The following is a 20,551-nucleotide window of genomic DNA, read 5'->3' as shown; positions in this document are numbered from 1 at the left end:
AGTTTCTTTATTCATCAACCAATAAAAGCAACACATATACAGAGAGACTTCCTACATCAGAGGGAGGGATGGAGGAAAGAGGGAGGATGGAAGGAAGAAAGTAAGGAAGGAAAGAAGGAAGGAAGGAAGGAAGGAAGGAAGGAAGGAAGGAAGGAAGGAAGGAAGTAAAAGTAACAAGTCCAAATATCAGAACCTATGACAGCCATGGGTATGTGGTTCTTAGGCCTTTGGAACTTGTTTGTAGGAGGAATGTGGAGAGTTTGGAAACTGTTCCAAACATAAAAGCACCACAGAGGAATAGTCAACTTTGCACAAGTGCAAAGCAAATAGCTTTTTTAAAAAAGAAAAAAAGGAAGGAAGAAAGAAAAAAGAAAAGAATAACAATTAGATGGGGAAAATGACTTGTGGGTAAGAGCTCTCACTACACAAGCATAAGTATGAAGTTCAAATCCTCAGCAACATAAAAAGCCATGTGCAGCCCATGTGGGCCTACAACCCAGAGCCTGGTGTGCAGAGGCAGGAGGATCTTTGTGGCTTGAGGCCTGCCAGAATACCTGGGAAATGGCAAACTCTAGGTTCAGTGAGAATGTCTCACAGGATTAAGGTGGAGAGTGACAGAACACCTGGCATCATCCTCTGGTCTCTGCATAGGTACATTAACACACATGCATTGTGTACACATACATGAGTTATGTACACACACATGCATTGTGTACACACATGCATTGTGTACACACATGCATTATGTACACACACACATGCACACACACACACACACACACACACACACATCCATACACACACTGTTATCCTACCTCAAAATTGCCTGGGATTCATCTCATTTCTTCAGAGCCCTGTCTACACTGGGTCTCCTCAGTAGCCCATTGTTTCAGCCTGACTCTAATTTACGTCAGGTCAATGTAACCAGAGTGGGCCCCTCAGTGTTCATGCCCAGCGTCAACTTCCTGCCCTTGGGAACCCTGCTTACCTTTCCTCCCACGCACTCAGAGGCCATGTCAATCAGCTGGGTGAAGTCCAGAAATCTGGTCAGTTTTCCTTCCTTCGGAATATCAGTCATGCTTCCTACAAGTGAGAAAGGCAGGCCCCAGTCAGAAAGGAGCTGTGTGGGTAAGAAGGGCTCCGAAACCATGCCTGGAGGCCTTTGGAGGTGAGGGAGTGAAGGACGGGACTATTTGTCACCTTGGAGACACCTCAGCAACCCAAACAGACCAGAAATGAGAGACAAGAATAGCCACCACTTAACACACAGATCCCAATCCCAGCCACACAAGGCCATGTTGTGTCTTAATTACTGTCATCATCACCGTTCTATTGCTGTGAAGAGACACCATGGCCAGTGTAACTCTGGTAAAAGAAAACATTTAATTGGGGCTGGCTTACAGTTTCAGAGGTTTAGTCAATTATCATCATGATGGAGAACATGGTAGCATGCAGGCAGACTGGAGAAGTAGCTGATAGTTCTACATCTGGATCCACAGGAAGCAGGAAGAGAAAGACACTGGGCCTGGCTTGGGCTTTTGAAACTTCAAAGTCTACCTCCAGTGACACACTTCCTTCAACAAGGCCACACCTCCTAATCCTTACCAAATAGTGCCATTCATTGGTGATGAAGCATTCGAATCTAGGAGCCTATTGGGGGCATTCTCATTTACCACAATTACTGGAAACATTAATTTTAAAAAGAACAACTTGAAGGGCTGGGGAGACAGCTCAGAGGTTAAGAGCACTGGTTGCTCTTTCAGAGGACCCAGGTTTGATTTCCAACACCCACATGGTGGCTCACAATTGTCTGTGACTCCAAGATCTGACACCCTCATACTCACCTTCCTGGACCTGGAGGGAGGGGGGAGGAACTTGAACTTCCCACAGGGCTGGAAGCCCTGACTGCTCTTAGGGATGGAGAGGGAGGAGGAGGGGGAGGAGGGGAGTGGGAGGGTGTTGGGAGGAGGGGCGGAAATGGAAACTTTCATAATTTAATAAACTTTGAAAAAAAAAGAAAAAAAAAAGAAAAAAAATCTGATACCCTCACACAGACATTCATGGAGATAGGACACCAGTACATATAAAATAAAAACAAATAAATTATTTACAAATAGAAATGTTAGCTGGGTGGTGGTGGTGCATGTCTTTAATCCCAGCAGCACTTGGGAGGCAGAGGCAGGCCTGGTCTACAGAGTGAGTTCCAGGACAGGCTCCAAAGCAACACAGAGAAACCCTGTCTCAAAATACCAAATAATAATAATAATAATAATAATAATAATAATAATAATAGAATTATTTTTTTAAGAACTTGCTTTTTATTGTCTTTAGGTGCATTCTAATAATACCACTAAAGCAACCAGGAGGCAGGCACAAACCCTCCACAGTCAGGCAGAAGCTGGCATAGTCAGACGCCAGGCCACAGACATGATGTTACCAGGCAAACAAGGGGCCTAACTCACCTCTTATTTTGAGGTTAAGGAAACAGAGAAATGGAGAGAGAACCCAGAGTGGCCCAGGGCCTCCCTAGATCTAAACTAAGTGGAAGTCTTCATGCTTCCGCTTCTCTGCTCCTCGTGAGAACAGATAAACCCATACAAAGCTGACATATTAGCAGGTTTGTACCACACTGGCCACAGTAGAACACCTGACAGAAACGCTGTAAGATCAGGTTTGACTCGAGGTTTCCCTCAGGCTAAGGCGCAGAAGCGTGTGACAGAGGGTTATGTCACGATGGCTCAAGATGCACAAAACTGTGAAGGAAGTGGGGAGTAACAGACTCCCCAAGGGCCCCTCCTCTGGTGTCCTACTTCCTCTAGCTAGGCTCCACACCCCAAAGTCTCCAAAACCCCAGAAAGTGACACTACAGCTGGGGACCAAGTGATCAAAGCATGAGGCTTCAGGGACATTTCACGTCCAAACTGCGCCTAAGAGCTTGTCCTGCGTCAGTCACAGAAGGGAAACCAGCGGGTGAGAAGTCAGCACTCCCTTAAGGTTACAAAAATATGCTTAGTATGTAGCAGGCTTTCCCAGTGGCACACACATATCTAAGACACAGGCATTCCTAACACTGCAAGAGGCTACAGGACTCTGAGCGAGAGACTTGCCGTGCAAGCCTGAGAACCTCTGGAACCGTGCCAGTGGTCGTGGTGCACGCCTTTAATCTCAGCACTCTGGAGGCAGAGGCAGGTGGATCTCTGTGAGTTCGAGGCCAGCCTGGTCAACAGAGTGAGTTCCAGGAGAGGCTCCAAAGCTACAGAGAAACTCTGTCTCCAAAAACTAAAAATAAAAAATAAAATAAAAAACAAATCAATCCCTGGAACTGAAATTTAAGATAAACAAATAAATAAATAAAAGTTGGGCATCGTGGCCCAAACGTATCCCAGCACTGGAAAAGCAGGGAGAGATGGGTCCCTGGGGCTCACCACACAGTCAGCTGAGCGGAATCTGTGAGCTCCAGACCAATGAGAGGTACTGTCTCGAAATAAATAATAATAATGTGGGTGGCACATGGAGATGGACACCCAAGGTTGACATGCACCCAACAGTCAAGAGACCGAGGCAGAAAGATGACTGTAAGCTCAAACCTAGCTTGCGCTGCATCATTAGTTCAAAGCAACCGGGGCGAAAACATGAGACCCGAAAAGCAAACCGCCACCACCAAAACTATTGAGAAACCACTCAGAAATGTTAGGGAGCGCAGTGCAGCTCTGTAGCTAGTGCCCTCAGCAGACATACCCTTCCCCACCCTGGTCCCCAGGACACACACAGGGTCACTGCACAACCCAGTTCAACACACCTTGTTATGCTGGATGAGCCCATTTTCCGGATGCGTGTCTGTGTGAATATATACTTGTGCATATGCACATGTGTGCACACATCTACACAGATGCACGTGCCCATGTGTATTTGTGTGTATACATGGGCACGTGTGTATAAGTGTACGTGCTTGTGTGTAAACACAGAGAGAAATATCTCCAAAGCTGCCACAGAAATTCTCAAGGCAATTGTAAAAAGGTGTTTTAAATGGGCAGAAATAAATTAAACTGGGGGAGAAATTTCCTCTCTCCTTAGCCTCTCCACGATTTGTCATCGGCTCACCGACACCAGCCTATGCGTTTTGCTGGAGATTGGAAGCTATAAAGAGACCCTTCCAGTCACTTCTGGGAAATAGTCAGCTCTCCATCACTCTCCTGGCATAGCTCCATTTGCGGTGGAAATCCGGCTTCTCGTGCATTTTTAAAATGAGTCACATGGAGAGAAAGCAAAGCATAAAAGGGGCCAGGGACGGTGCTGTTAGGAGAGCCCTTGCCTGCTGCACACAAAGTCCCAGGTTCAACCCCCAGCACCACATAAATCAGGCATATGCCTGTTATCCATGCAGAGAGACAAGAGGATCAGGCGTTGGAGCTATGCTCTACTCCATAGTACCTTTAAGGCCAGCCTGGGCTACATAGGCTGTTATGCCAAAAAAGCAAAAGAGGAAAAACAAACAGGCCCTTGTAAAATTTGCTAGTGGTCTCCCTGTGGAGGGAAATTTCAAAAGAGCATTCAACACTGCCAGGTGGTAGTGGCGCATGCCTTTAATCCCAGGACTCAGGAGGCAGAGGCAGGGGGATCTCTGTGAGCTTGAGCCCAGCCTGGTCTATAGAGTGAGTTTCAGGACAAGCTCCAAAGCTACAAAGAGAAACCCTATCTTGGGGGGGGGGAAAAGAAAAGAAAAAACTCTGCAACACAGGACACCTTTGACCATGCCAAACCTGTGGGAAGGAACATTCCAGGCACAGACCGAAGGTGAACTTGAGTCTTAAGTCAGAGAAGTGCACACTGAAGACCTGTGCGTCTTCCCACAGCCGAGACTGTTCACTGGGACACTTTTTAGCTGGGGACTAAAAAGCTGTGCACTGTAGACTGGACCTTGGCCAGTGAGGGGAAGCTGAACTAGATGCAACCAAAGGTTATAGAATACTGTCAAAATTCAGGCAAAAAATGCTCAGGGCTGGAGATGGAGTTCACTTAATAGAGAACTTGGCAGAGTACATGCATGAAGTCCTGGCTTCAGTCCCCAGTGCCTCACAAAACAGGAAGAGTGGCACTAGGCCTACAATCCTAGCACTTGAGGTGAAAGTTTGTCATTACCCTTGCCTACATAGTAAGTGTACAGCCAGCCTGAACTACACATGATCCTGGAAAGAGAGAGAGGAATATTGGGGGATGGGGGACTTTGGGCAAAGAGTGCCCAGCTCACAGGATTTAATGAAGAGCAGGCAGTGCCCTTCAACCTCTGCAGGGAGAGACTGTTGGGCAAGAGGAGAGGCACTCTGGGAGGCAAGATGCACTGGACTTGTCAAACGGGAGATGTCTGGTAAGCAGCGGGACGTGAGACTGGAGCTGGGCGACAACAGCCCTTTGCTGAGAGGAGTGGCCAAGCAGATCCAGAGAGAACCAATGCAAACATGAACCGGACCCACCGTCTGCCAACCCTGGGGTATCCAGAGGAGAGAGGAGGGTTCCCAGAATTCCACAACCTGATTCCTGAGCTCTGAAAGTGCAGACGAAAGGCAGCTCATTGGGACTGAAACAGAGGTGAGTTCCACTAGGGAGAAGCAGCTGCCCCAGGTCTCTGATCCAGCCACACCCTGAGAGGCTTTTCTAGAGCTTCCTGAGTCAGGTGGCAGTTTGCAGCAAGCTAAGAAACGGCACTCACATCAGAGCGTCTAGCCAGACACCGGCAGTTTCCCCAGATAACTATAGGTGTGCCTGCCACACTTCGGTCTCAGGATGATCCCTCTTTTACCCCCAGGTGAGGAAGTTCCAGCTCCTGCGTCTGCGTTCCTGTTATGGTTTGAATGTTTTTGGGTTTATTTACTGGCACAAATAGATCATTTATCAACCTGTGTTTTCTGGTGCACTGGCAGTTGAGAGCTGCTAACTTGGGTAAGGCAGCAGCAGCTCTTGTCCTTTCTTGGCACTTGTCCTCAAAATGAAGTGACTCGGGTCAAGGTCATTGCTTATGAAATGCAGTCTTCCTAGGCTAGTCTCAGCCTGCTATTCCAAACGACGACCGAGAGTAAGCCCAAGCAGTCCCTTTCTGTCCTTCCACCCTGTGCTGGCATCAGAGCAGCATGGACTTGTGTGTCAGCTGCTTCCCCACGTGGTGTGTCTCTCCAAATCACCTCGGGGTCCTGAGCCCCACCCCAGACACACATTCATGGGGTTGCCATTGGGGCAGTGGTGGCGTGGGCATCTCAGGGACATCCTCTGCTCTCTCTATTGAGTGTGTGGCTCATAGGACAGAATGGGCGTGTGCTATTCTAAACCTGCCAGGAGCCCCTGACTGGAGAGGTCATAGGCCCCAGAGGAAAGTCACCGCTGTTGTTTTGCTAATGAACAAGGATGTGCCTGTCAGTTTGCTTTCTGAATCATTGTGTCCACAGATTAATGCTGCTGTCAGCTTTGCTGTTCCAAAAAAAACAACAACAAAAACAAAAGCTCCTTTTGGCAGTAGGTGGCAGTCGTTGCCGCCTCATAACTGGCCCGAGTACCCAGCCATAAATGGACAGCCTGGCCACCCCCTCTGAAGCTTAGGGAATGTGGGAGAAGAGGAAAGAAGAAAAGAACAAGAGAAAGGAGTGATATGGCACTCCCTCTGGGTCTGTCTTTAACTCTTGCACTTGTCAGCCATACATGACTGGGCACATCAGCATTCTACCATGAAATGGAGAAGGTTTGTGAGGTCCCATCCTTCTCTGGGGTTCTATACGGCCGTTAGCTAATCATTTCTGGGGCAGTGAGACACATTTTCTTCACTGGTGTAATTCACTGGTATGTGGCCATCCTCCTGTAAATAACCTTCAACAAAGTTCACTGGGACACACAAACACACGGACACGGACACGGACACGGACACACACTCACATACACACAAAGAATACACAGAGCAAGGCTGGCTGGTGGGCGTTGGGATTGGCAGACTGAGAAGCAGTACCCCTCCCCGGCTCTGTCATTATCCAGGTGGGGAAATGAAAGCCCAGAACAGTGAGATGCTCACTGCACACTTTCTCAGGAGAGCTGCTGAGGTTCCAGCATTTAGAGTGTCAGGAAAGTTTCCGGCCAAAAGCGTGGTCTGAGAAGTATCTCGCAGGAGTCCTCTCCTGGCTAGGCCACCAGGTGGCGCTGATCACCGCAACATTTCTGGATCCTCCAGGGACCCTGAGCTCAAGGTGAATCCAGTCATCAGAGCTTCAGGGAGCCCCAGAATTCTGCTAGAGTGAAGAACGCTGTCTCCTTTGAATCCTGTACTCCTGCACTCGTTCGATTTTCTTTCAAAGGCTAACATTTCACACAAAACTACAGAAGAAAATCCACCACACAGTCGCCAGCCCCCCTACACCCTAAGCCACAGTCACAGACTGCATGTTATTGCCACCAAAAAGATCTCCCTCTCGACTGTCCTCTAGCCACACACAGGCCTTGCTGCAGAGGACACCATGTTTCCAGTCGCTAACCTGTTAATAGTCTATTGTGTGTCTACTGTGGGCCTACAATACACAGGTGCCTGCACAGAGCGATGAGGAGGGTCTTAGAATAAATTAAACCATCTTACCTTCCAAATGTGTGCAGGGAGCAGACAACCTCTCCAGCTAGTTGGGGGCTGTAATGTGGAAGGTGTGGAAATGAATTGTCCTGGCACCCAGCAGAAGCCTAATGCATCACTTCTAAGAGTGGCGGGGGACAGGAAAGACAGGTGGGGGACAGGGCTGACCTTCACTCTGACCTTTGTGTCTGTTCATGATGGTCTGTGTTCTCCTTGTTAAATGGACGAGCTGGTAACTAAGACCTGCACTTACACCCCCCAGCTTCACAGAGGGAAGGGAGGGAAGCCAGGAGCATCGCAAGGATTTGGTAAGAAGAGGCACATCACAGAGTCTAGAGCTTGCGCTAAGTGTCCATCATAGCGGTCAAATGGGACATCCACAGTGTCCACTCCCTGATCCCACTGCCTTCACTGTGCCACCTGACAGGGCAGAGGAGAGTCACACGTGTGATTAAGGACACCAGTTCTAAGAACCAAAGCGCTGAGTCACACCTGAGAGGAAAAAAGGACCCTATTGTCCTGGTTGGCTCAGAGAGACAAGGTCCATATGCAAGAGCCCTAAGGAGGTCTGCAAAGACCAGAATAGCTGCTGTTGATGGCCAGCTGGAAGCCAGGACCTCAGTCCCTCCTCCCAAATCCTCCTAGTGAAAACACAGCTAACCCAGCCTTGCGTAAGCAGAGCAGCGCAATGGTTGAACCCGCCTGGACTTGCTTATGTTCAGACATGAATGGGGGGCGGTCCTGGCCTGCCTGGATGGCTACATAAATATAACACTGAAACAGACGGGAGAGTGTGTGAACGGCAGCTGAAGGGTAAGAACGGGGATGGGTTTATTCTCGGAAGCATGCTATACCTAAGCGGACAGAAGAAAGACGTATGAAGACACCAAGGAGCCAGTTACTTTCAAAGCTGGGTCTATTTTTTATGAAATATTTATCTTTTGTTGTTCTCTTATGATATTGGACTGAGCTCATAGTTCATTTTTCAATTGACGTTCTAATACAACCTAGGCAAAGGTAAAGGTAGTTGCAGGGGACAGGATCTAACCCCGAGCACATCAAATGAAAAATAATAAAAGTCGGGTGTGGTGGCACGTGCCTTTAGTCCCAGCACTTAGGGGGCAGAGGCAGATAGAGCTCTAAGTTAGAGGCTTAGCCTGGTCCACACTGCTAGTGATAGGATAGCCAGGGTGGTGGTTTTGAAACAGAGTCCTAATGTGTACCCTCAGCTGGTCTGGAACTCACTTAGAAAACTAACTAGCCATGAACTCACAGAGATCCACCTGCCTCTGCCTCCTGAGGGCTGTAATTAAAGGTGTGCGCCACTAGGGCTGGCCCCTGTTTAGATGTATTAAGTCACATGACTTAAATTCCAGTAGAACAAAGACCAAAGCCAGAATAGGAAGTTTCCCTCAGCACCTCTCAGCTGTGCCCCAGGACTGTGTACTGATAATAGCACCGAGGGCCACCTCCCTATTTGCCCCTCCTCAAGGGTTTTATGTTCTTGGTGACCGAACTTCATGCCTTCTCCCACCTCATTCCCTTGGCAGTGCCAATGCTAAACATCACAAAGAATTCAACGTGATAAACAGCTCTCCAGTCTCACCCAAGAGTCCAGATCCCAGTGTTCAGGATTGGGTTTCATGCTCCCCACAATCCAGTGCCTTGAGCTGTTAACACCAGCAACAAAAGAATTTAGAGAGGCCAGGGAGAACCTTCCAGATGGCGAGCCTGTGTGATGTCACAAGGGCTATGGGAAATAAAGCTAAGAGAGCAGACTGTCCCTGGTGAGACCAAGGGATGATGGCTGGAGCAGGCCTGTTCCCTCTGCACATGTAATCCTACCGATCTCAGGCCCTTTAGCCAAGTCTACCCCCTCCCTCCCTGACCGCTCAAATCTTCACCTTCCCACCCAGCTATAGCCTTGAATTTACGTCATAGCTCTTCAAGGCATCCGTTTGTTTCTTCAGCAAATACAGGTACACCCTGCAAGGACTCCTGACATGCTAGAAAAAACAGGGGCAGTTGAGGGGATCTGTTATCAACCAAGAACCCATTGCCCAAGAAAAGAGACATGTCTGTGTAATTTTACTGTCTTGTGAAGAGCTGTGTGGACCTTTGCGGGGAATATCCATCCACATGGCTTTCTGCGTTGCCTTCTACAGTCCTGGTCAGTGCATCCCTGCAGAGCCCACCATCCAGAGAGGAGCCATTGAGGGAGGAAGGTACCTGGATGGCTGCTCAGTCTCCCCCAACCCTGTGCAGACTAGAGACTGAGACGCAGAGAAACAAGAACCTGTGAAGATTCAAGAGCCAACTATATCCCAGAATACTCCATTCCATAGGCCCTCCTTCTCTTCCTTGACTTCCTTTTCAGGCGCCCACCTGCCCTTTCCCACACATGCACCCAATTTGAATTAGTCGGGGTTCTCTAAGGAACAGAACCAATGGAATGAATATATAATATACTAAGAGGTGGATTTATTAGATTGGCTTACATGATACTGTCAATGGCTGTCTCACGCCAAAGAGGCTAAGAACCTGGTGGTTGCTCAGTTCATAAGGCTGGGTGACTCAGCAGTGCCTCTCTGGCGCCCAAGGCCTGGAGGATTCCTTGAGTTAACTGAAGAAGCTGGTCAGCTACCAGTGAGAGCAGCAGCCTCAGGAAAAGCAGCTGAGTTTACCAACAGGAATGAAGACAGAGTCAGCCAAAGTTCAGCAAGGGCTGCCCACGCTGAGGGTAGGTTTCCCACAACAATTAAGGCACTCAAGACAATCGCCCTAGAGACATGATGGGGGCATCTTGTTGTATGCATTCCTTCAGTGAAACCAGCTCCCAGGGGAATTGTAGACTGACTGTGTCAGGAAGTTGGCACAGACAGCAAACCATCACAATGACTTTGAAGAGAGTTGAGGCCAGTTCAGGAAACTGCCCGTGCTCAACACATGAGTTTCTCTGTACTCAGCTCCTCCTATGGCCTTCAGGTTCCTCGTGCTGCTATCTCCCTTTGCAGGTGAAATTCATGGGAGCTCCAGAGTTTATGCCGCGGGCTGGTATTTTTAATAAACTCTCATGTGACTTTACGACTTGATTCTCCAGGTACCTGTGGTCTAGCGCCCTCTTTCCCACTGTGTTAAGTCAGCTTCCAATCACTGTGACCAAATACTGGAAATGACAACTGGAGAGAAAAGATTTGCATTGGGTCGGAGATCCAGAAGTGGTCGTTCTTCATGGGGGAAGGCACGACACAGTAGGACAGAGAGAGCCTGCCTGTACTCATAGGCCTTTGCCTTTTCCCCTTGCATTCCATTGAGGCCTTCATCTGATTGGATGGTGTCCCCCACATTCAGAATGTGTCTCCCCCTTAGTCAGCCCTCCCCAGAAATGCTTTCACAGACGTGCTCATGATGAACTTTTCTCTGTCAATATGGAACAGCACATCTCGCTGGCAGCTGAAGTGTCTTTCACTCAAAGCCTCAAATGCATCACCAAGCTGCAAGATACACAGAACAGCAGGGCCCATTTTTATCCCTTGGTTTCACCAAGCCTGAGTCCCAGTGTGCAGAAAGCCATAGAAGAATGTTCAGAGCTAGAGAAGGCCACCAGGGTTCTATAGTGCATACCAGAGCCGAATCCCATAGTCAAATATGCATCCATAGAATGGAAGTAAACTATACAGTAAGATCCAAGGCTCTATAGCTGCTTGACTGGAGACCACACTTTAGAATAGAGCCAGATTTGGAATAGGATATAGAGCCACTCAGTGGGGTAGTCACTAGGCACTTAAAATGGAATAGCTATCTAAAATTAAACATAGTTCAGTTAAAGGGAATTGATCCAAGTCCTGTCTCCTGAGCTGAACTTCATGGTAGGGGGTCACATATAGCCAATGGTCACATGCTTAAGCACAGAGTCTCCATCCTTCTCCATCTGTAGCGAGTAAAGGAGAAAAAAAGCAGATTGATACAAGGAGTTCTGGAACCGGACTAGAGCAGGCGTGGGACAGTCCCAGTGTCCCCTCTGTGGTCTCTCACTTTCCGGGAGACAAAGGTTCAACGCCCACATGGAGAAGCAGGAGTCCTCGGGCAGGCTCCTCCCAATAACCACACAGCACTGGCTGGAGAGGTCAAGCCTCTCACCGGGCAGGCAGAATGCTGGTAAAGGTCTCCTCTTCAAATTAACAGCCTGTCACCTGCCCCACTATGAAGCACCAGCTAGCAGTACCCTTCTACAGACTTCAGACCTAGAGAGAGCCTGGAGTCAGTGCTCAGGCGATATCCACCACCATCCTTCCGGGGCCAGCTCTAAGAGGCTAGTGATTTCCCAGATCCTGTTCCTGTGGCTAAGCAATTCTGGGAGCCTCCCCTTCCTCTGATGGTCTTATAAGCCTACCATGTTGCTTGTTTAACCCACTGTCATCCAGCATGACTGGGATGCAAAGCCAAAGTGAGCCGGCAGACCCCAAGAGGACCCGGTGCTGAATGACTCTTCCTAACGCCAGATCAAACAAGGAACTCCACCCAAGTCTAGCTTAGTAATCCAGCAAGTTCACTGTGAGTCCTTTACAGGGCATAGGTGAAGGGTTTCTCACAGGAGCATGGGTGAATCCAAGGCCGCTGCATCCAGCGATGCAGAAACTCTCCCCAGCCGAAAGACAACCCATGAAGTTGCTTTCCTGGGGCTCTATGCAAGACTTGCAGGCAGCTCCAGTCAGTTGGAGAGTCTCCACTCCACAGCAGTCAGTAGTGCTTAGGAAACTTGGGGAGAGGTCTGTGAATCCTGTAAGCTTCAGGAGTTTCCTCAGAATCGTGAGTGGATTTTTTTGGTTCGTTTTGTTTTTTAGTTTGTGTGTATGAGTGTTTTGCCTGGGTGTATGTTGAGTACACCTTGCTTATGCCTGGTGCCTGCGGTCATCCAAAGCGGGTATCAGAGCCGCTGAAACTGGAGGTCACGGGCATTTGTGAGCCACCATGTGTGTGTGCTAGGAACTGAACCTAGGTAGTGGGCAGTCTACAAGAGCAAGAAGTGTTCTTAATGACTGAGCCCTCTCTTCCACCCCAACTCGTGAGTTTTACTCAAGTGCAGAGCCCTGTGGGTTTCATTCATTTCCTTGAGGAGCCTCCCTCTAGGTAGGAATGTTTCAATATACAGGAAATAGCTACACAACATCAATACCCAGTGAACCCCCAAACCCTGCATAGCTCTACTGCCTAAATTCTTGTGCCATCCTAAGCGTGGCCTGAATCTACAAAGAAGTGACTTCTAGTTAAGAGGGTCTATGATAACAGTGTCACATCCCAGACCAGGCTATGAAAATCTAAGGCTTCCAGGACAGAGATTCACCCCTGCCCCCATCCCTTCTCTCATCTCCCTGTCTCCTGATGATCACCTGAAGGTGACTGTCCAGGAAATGAGCTTTGACCAATACAAATCCCAGCCCCCCTAGAATGGGCCGGGCAGCCTGGAATCCAGTCTCCCCTAGTGAGCAACGCCGCTCTGCATGGATAGCCAGAGTGGCCCCTACAGGGCATCACCAAGGTGACAGTGGGCAGTGTCTGGAGCTGGTAATAAAGTCATTGCTACCGCTCCCCCCCCCCCCACTTCCCATGTGTGGCACGTTGCAATGGTAGCCAAACAGCTCTACGTCCCCGCATCGAAGTCTTTTTGCATAGAATATTGTCCGATGGCCCTCTGCAGAGATCCACATGACAAGGCTCAGAGGCGGTCTCCTCACAACAGCAGAGTCTGCCTGCAAGCAAGTGGAAATGGAGGCTGACTGACTGACCCTGTCCAAGGCTTCACATCAGAACGCAGTCTTAGCCGAGCTCATGACTAATCTCAGGTGTATCCCTGAACCAGAATCACCCAGCTTGGCTGCTCCAGATTCTCAAGTCATAGGAACTATCTGTGATAATAGATATTAATCGTGTGGTCTTGTGGCACACCTGGGCAGAGCTATTGCACATAAAGAAGCCTGGTGGGGCCTGAGGGTGGAACGTGTGAGGATTGCATGGACAGCCGCAGTCAGAGGTGTGAAGAAGAGACAGTAAGCAGGATAGGTTGAGACCAGCTCAGCACCGTCACTGCTGAAGGGACAAAGGAAATAGAGGTGTCCTTAGGGTGCCCAAGCAGAAGGAAGCGTCTCCAGTGTGGCTGGCAGTACAAGACCTGCAGTTGGTTTCTTTTTAATCTTTGGCTTTTTGTTCTTTGAGGGGTCTACCACCCAGCTCCCCCCAAAAAAAAATCAGACAGAGGTTATTCTTACTTACGAATGCCCAGTCTTAGCTTGGCTTATTTCTAGCCAGCTTTTCTTAAATTATCCCACTTACCTTTTGCCTCTGGCCTCTTTACCTTTCTCTATTTCTGTAGACTTTTCTTTACTTCTTACTCTGTGGCCTGCTGTGTAACTGGCTGCCTGGCCCCTGATGTCCTCCTCTCCTCCTTTTCTCACTCTGTGATCGCCTCTTTCTCTCCTTCCACTTATTCTCTCTGCCTGCCAGCTCCACCTATCCTTTCCCCTGCCTTGCTATTGGCTGTTGAGCTCTTTATTAGACCAATCAGGTGTTTTAGACAAGCAAGTAACACAGCCTCACAGAGTTAAACAAATGTAACATAAAAGAATGTAGCACACCTTCGCACCATTAAACAAATATTCTACAGCATAACCAAATGCAACACATCTTTAACTAATATTCTACAATATGTCCCAAATGCTTGAGCACAAACAAGGGTACTATGAGAAACAATGGCCCCTGGTGTGTCCTTCATGCCTCGATTTCCCATCAGCCACCAATGTGAGTGCATTACCCTGCTGGACACACTCAGAGACTAGGCAGGAAGCCACCACAGACCCTGGGTTGCTGGACCACTGTTCTCTCTTCCTTCGGTTTCGTACACAACCCATCCATCCCCAGGTACCAGCATTGCCTTCTTCCCTCCTCCCCAGAGTCGGCCATGGTGGACATCTATCTTCATCTTGGCCACATCTGTCTTCCTTCACATGTAAGTCACAGTGTAAACATAGCAGCCATCGTTTCCATCCTCAGCAATGGGATCCAAGTCCTCCAGCATAGAGTCTATTTCCCAAACCCTCTACTCTGGTCTCACCCAATGCTGTCACAGAATGTGAGGGAGCAGGGCTGTTTCCGTCTGAATTCAGGTATTAGGGACCATGTGTGTACTGACTCGCAGTGTCAAGACCTTCCTGTGGCCCTGCACACATGCTCAGGCAAGGTTCTAAAGGATGAGAAAGGCACCAAGCAAGCTTTTCTTAAGCCTTCCTAAGCCAGACCAACCTTTCCAGCAGCTGATGGACATGTGTGTGCGCGCGCGCGTGCGCGCACACACACACACACACACACACACACACGAGCAGAGAAGGCAGGACCACTAACTGACCTCCATCCCAACCTCCAGTCCACAGAGCCACAGTAGATCACCTGCTGACCTCCATCTCAACCCCTGGCTCACAAAATCTCAATTTAGGGCTAAAGTAAAGAGTTCTTGTTCAAAGTCACAACAGGGGCTCAAGTAATGACACCATCAGTAAAGGCCTTGCTTTGGTTCAAGCCCCAGAACTTTTCTGCTTCTCCATTCAAGACCTAGAAAGATGTCTCATTAGCTAAGAGTGCTTGCTACTCTTGTTGAGGACCCAGGTTTGGCTCCCAGCACCCACATCAAACAGCTTGAAGCCACCTATAATTTCAACTCCAGAGGATCTGGCACTGTCTTCTGGTTTCCATACACACCTGCACACATGTGAGGCACATGCACATACTTAGACACACACTCATATACATACAATTTAAAAATCTTTTTTTCACCCCCAAGGTCCAAATGATGAGCAGAAGGAGGGAGAACATGAAAAAGGAAGTCAGGACCGCGAGGGGTGCGTTCACCCACTGATACAAGGGGACTGATTGAATGAGAACTCACCAAGGCCAGCTGGACTGGGACTGAACGAGCATGTGATCAAATCGGATTCTCTGAATGTGGCTGACATGGTGGCTGACTGAGAAGCCATTTACAATGGCACTGGGTCTTGTTTCGTCTGCATGTACTGGCTGTTTGGGATTCTAGTCTGTTTGGATGCTCACCTTCCTAGGCCTGGAAGGAGCGGGGAGGAACTTGAACTTCCCACAGGGCAGGAAATCCTGACTGCTCTTTGGACTGGAGAGGGAGGAGGAGAGGGAGTGGGGGGGGGGAGAGGGAGTGGTGGGAATGGGAGGGTATGGGGAGGAGGGGAGGAAGTGGAAATTTTTATAAACAAACAAAGTAATTAATTAATTAATTTTAAAAAATCTTTTTTTCAAAGCCAAGTAGGATGGCACTTGTAATTAGCTTAGATTACTCCAGGAGAAAAGGGGGGGAACAGCACCTAAAGAATGGCACCCAAGGTATTTCTGACAGAGACAGAGAGAAGGAGGAGGATGAGGAGGAGAAGGAGGAGGAGGAGGAGAAGAAGGAAGAGGAGGAGGAGGAAGGAAGCAAGGAAGGAAGGAAGGCAGGCAGGCGGGCAAACTTTGGGAGTAATATTACACAGTAAAACCTCATCTATATATAGTTATTGGATGTATAGATATCACCATTCGCTAGACAATTTCCTTCCAAAGCAGAAACTGGATAAAGCTTGCTTTCCCGGGACCCCTTGTCTCCAGAGCACAGATGCATGCAGGTTGTCTTTTTTTGGATTTGTGCAGTGCATAACCCGTGTAGACATCAAACCTGGCCCTGACCCCAGGCACCCAGACAGACAGATTTGCCTGCAGGCTCTGTGTGGGAAGGAAGTGATGTACAGGCACATCAGTCAGCCAGCTTCCATGGCAACAGCCTCAGCAGCCTGACAATAGCATCCACAGCCACAGTAGCAGAGGGATCCACACAACCCATCTGCAATATGATTCAAGGGCTTTGCTCCCTCCACAACTGGTCCCCCGCCCCCGAGTTGTCCCTGTGACTTCCGACAACAAATTCCTTTCTGTGACAGTTTACCAAAGCGCTCTTTCTACTTATAGTTTAAGAAGCTCCAGCTTCTAATTAGGTCTGTCGAAGTGAGTTGGTTTGAGTCTGATGACCTGCTCAGTGATTAGCTGTTTTGTTTGATTGTGTTTTCAGCTTGACCCAGGCTAGAGTTATCTGAGATCTCAGTTGAGAGATCACCTCCATCAGACGGACCTGTAGGCAGGTCTGTGGGAGCATTTTCTTGGTTCCTGAAGGATGTGGAAGGGGCCAGCACACTGTGAATAGCGCCACTGGGCAGGTGGTCTTGGGTTGTGTAGGAAGCAAGCCAGCAAGCAGCTCCCCTCCGCGGCCTCTGCTTTCTGTTCCTGGTTGAGCCCTGGCTTCCCTTCATGAGGGGCTGCGACGTGTAAACCACACAGCCTTTTCTGTCTCGAGTTGGTTTTGGTCATGGTGCTATCACAGCTACAGAGAGGTCAGCTAGGACAGTGCACAGCTCAGCTTCCTCTGGCCACTTCCCTGTGGGGACACAATGAAGGGAGCTGTTGACAGGCTTCTCAGCCAACAGCCGTCAGTCACTGTGACGTGTAGGCAGAGGGGAGAGTAATGGTCCTAGCCTGGAGAGGCTGGAACAGCCTGGTGAACGGCTGCCCATGAACATGACTGGTGGAGCTGAGTGAGCCTGGCAGAGCAGAAAAACCCTGCATCCTCCGCTCCGGGGATTCCAGCCTGGGTGGAAGTTTCCCCTGGCGCTTCAAGGGGCTGGCTACCTACAGCTAGGCAGCCATACCAGAGCTTTCCTCTCCACCGTACGCTTGCCCTGCCAAAATGGACACTAGGCTTGTGCAAACACACTGGGATGGTCCCTTGAGGGTGGGGAACCACCGGGGGTGTAGCTCGAGCTACTTTCCAAAGAAGGGCACCCATGGTACCCGTGGCTTGGCTTCCCCTCCTGAGCTAGAGTTCACCTCCCCCACCGCCTTGCAACTCTTTGTTCTGCCTCTCTCTCCCTCTGTCTCTTACTGATTCTTCCTCTTCCTCCCCCTCTCCGTCATTCTCCTTCTCTCTTCCACACGCGCGCACACACACATGCAGAGAGAGAGAGAGAGAGAGAGAGAGAGAGAGAGAGAGAGATCAGAGAATCCTTGCTAGTGCCAGAACACTCCCGACGCCCACCCCCCAGCCGACTTCGCTTTGGCTGCCTCGATCTTTCCCACTGGGTGGCAGTGTGGCACCATGGATTGACACCCCTGACCCAAGGCCCCAGGCTGTCACTCTGCTCATCCATCTCAGCCTGTATTCCACAGAGGGCTCTAAAGAGGACACCCACGCCAGCTTTTCGGTCACGCCTCACTGCGGCACCTAATGAATCTCAGCCCTCGCCTGAGCCGCCGCCGCAGCCCTGCTGCGCAGCCAGCCCCGCCCCACCCCCGGATCTCAGGAAGGGAATTCAGGACAGAGGTCTAGGGAATTCAGGACAGAGGTCTGGCAGGGTGCCCAAGGGTTTGCACCCCGATCTAATTTGCTTCAAAACAGTCGTCGTAATGGGAATGTCCGTAACCAGGTACAAATAATGGCTAGAATGCCGTCGCCATGTTTTATATTAACACAAATCTGCCTGAACGGAGTTTAACGGAGGAAACTACAAAGCGCCTGGCGCTTCTAACCTCCCATGAGGAGGGAGGCAGTGTGCAGAGCTCTGGTCCACCCTCCCTTCCAATCAGGTAAAGTTGCAACTTCAGGGCTGGGAATGGAACACATCTAGACTCATGGTCTCAACCTTCCTAAAGCTCGGACCCTTTAATACAGCCCCTTATGTTGTGGTATCCCCCAGGCGTAAAATTGTTCCGTTACTACTTCATAACTGTTACAAATCATCGTGTAAATCTCGGATGTGCAGGATGTTGAGAACCGCTGTCCTAGATGATGCTGAGTACCCATGACTGGGTTGTCAGCACCACTGCCTCTCAATGGGTGTTCCACGTGTCTTTGGTGTTAAGTACTCAGTACTCAGTCGTGTTGGGTACTCCACACGTACTGTCCCGTGTGTCCTCATAATGCCTTTGAATGAAGGAATCCTACACCTCACGAGATTAGGGGACTCAGATTCCCACCATGTGTAAAAGGCTCAGCCCAGCTTGGGGTGTGTCTGGGCCGGTTGCTGTGGGCACACAGGTGCTTCCACAAGTTCCTTTCTGGAGGACAAGGGGCCCCTGTTGGAGAGGGGAAGCGTTGGAGGAAAGGGAGGGCAGCATAGATTCCACAGCCTAGGATGAGAAAGACTCTCCGGGCAGCGCACAGGGCACCGGACTAGCGGACTTCCCTGCTGATTTTCTCCCCGCTTCTGTGGCAACACTTGTTCTCTCTGAAGGACCCCCCAGGTTCACCTAGCCTCCAGGATAGGTGGACAAGGGGGACATTTCATGGGCAGCAGACGCCACTGAAGAGCAGGGAGATACCAGCATGGCTCACGTGTCTGATACAGACACCTCCTTTGTGCAAGGGTGTAAGAGACCCTGAAACAGCCGTACTGGAAGGTGTGCACCCAGAATGGATGATGGAGTCCCTTTCTCCTTGTCCTTTTCCAGCCCACAAAATCTAGCACCTCCCTGAGGCCCTAAGATCAACTGTAGTTAGGACAGCGCTGCATGCAACCGACCAGACACAGAAGCTGGGTGCTCAGGCCGATGAGAGGGCATGTCAACAGTCGACCCGCCAAGCTGTGATTGTGCTTTAGAGATCAGTCACTAGGCTTATGAAGGATGAAGCTCGTTCTGCTCAGAGGACAGTCTTATGCAACATCGTGGTGTCTGTAGAAGCTCCCAGGGAGGTTTCAAAACACTTATGGCAACAACTGTGAGAGCCTGCGGTGCCTCCTTTCAAGCCACCATGTCAACCTGCCCAGGTTCATGGATACCGACAGGAGTCACAAGACTCATGGAGACAAAGGGCTTCGTTGTTCATTGCAACACCATCCCTACTGCAGTTGACTCTAAGGATCTGGATCCACCGTAACAAGAAACAGCACGCCTACCTTTGCCTTCCGAGGCAAAAGCCTCCTTTGGGACACTGTAGAGCAGGAATACCTGTTCACCAGCCCTGAGAATCACGCCATCTTTCTTCTGAGGCTGAAGCCAGGGTGGGATCCACTGGTGATGCCAATTGCATTTTCCAGGTTAGCTCACTACTGCTAGCATCCTTCACGAGGCAGTCTAAGGCTTGTTTACAGCTCTGTATTTGGTGTCCAGGAAGCTCAGCCCTACCCACCTCCCCTGCACTGACCTGCACACACACCAATCAAAGAAAATTATCCGGAGCACAGGACAGTCAGGACCCCCCTAGAAAGGCATACAGAAAGGCCAAGTGCCCCAGGGTGCTGTTGCCATAACTCATTCTTTTCCTGGTCCTAAGTGGGGTTGCATATGATGATATATTTTCCTTGGGAAGAGTTGATTGCTTTTTACTAAAGATTCTAACATATAGAAAGGGGAAAGCGAGGGTTGTTACTCAAGCCTCCCCGAGCTCCAGTCCCTAGTGTCCCATGTGTAGGCTGGAGCTGGTGACAGACCTAATAAGCAGAACACAGCAAACACAGGACTGTGGCCCCAAGACCAAGTTAGAAAGAGTGTGACTTTGGTCTGGGGGACAGGGGGGCTCGTTCCGGCTCCTCCCCCGATGAAGCTACTGTCATGTTGAGCTGTGCCTTAGAGGGACCTTCAGTTAGCAAGGAATGTGGTTTCCCACCAGTCAGTGATAAACCAAGGCTCTCTGTTCTTCTACACAGCCTCAGAGACGTGGAACACATCGAATATACAGCAAGGGATCGGGTTCTCACTGTGACAGACTTGCTGGATGTCATGTGACTCTTCCCTGACCTATAAACACCTGTGCTAATAAATACTCTAGGTCACTCTCTTTCAGGGTGGTTTGCTTAATAATCCACGGCAAGAGATACCACAGCTACTGAAGAAACCAGACCAGAAAGCACCACACGC

The 20,551-nt window shown here is 49.6% G+C and overlaps 1 protein-coding gene across 2 annotated transcripts in view; it reads right to left on the bottom strand.

The window, feature by feature from the left end:
• Positions 1–9,336, bottom strand: part of Allc (allantoicase) — a 38,449-nt gene extending 29,113 nt beyond the window's left edge. For both annotated transcript variants that reach the window (XM_048439816.3, XM_048439817.3), the window contains exons 1-2: positions 9,204–9,336; positions 989–1,083 (exon numbers count right to left, since the gene is read on the bottom strand). In XM_048439816.3, the coding sequence (XP_048295773.3) occupies positions 989–1,078 (90 nt within the window). In that variant the 5' untranslated portion in view covers positions 1,079–1,083; positions 9,204–9,336. The remainder of the gene's footprint in view (positions 1–988; positions 1,084–9,203) is intronic.
• Positions 9,337–20,551: the final 11,215 nt, after the last annotated feature.

Source organism: Myodes glareolus, chromosome 6 (assembly GCF_982192425.1).
Source record: "Myodes glareolus chromosome 6, mMyoGla1.1, whole genome shotgun sequence".
Taxonomy (NCBI): Eukaryota; Metazoa; Chordata; class Mammalia; order Rodentia; family Cricetidae; genus Myodes; species Myodes glareolus.
The sequence above is the reverse complement of the archived record's forward strand: the minus strand, read 5'-3'. Positions and strand labels throughout refer to the sequence as shown.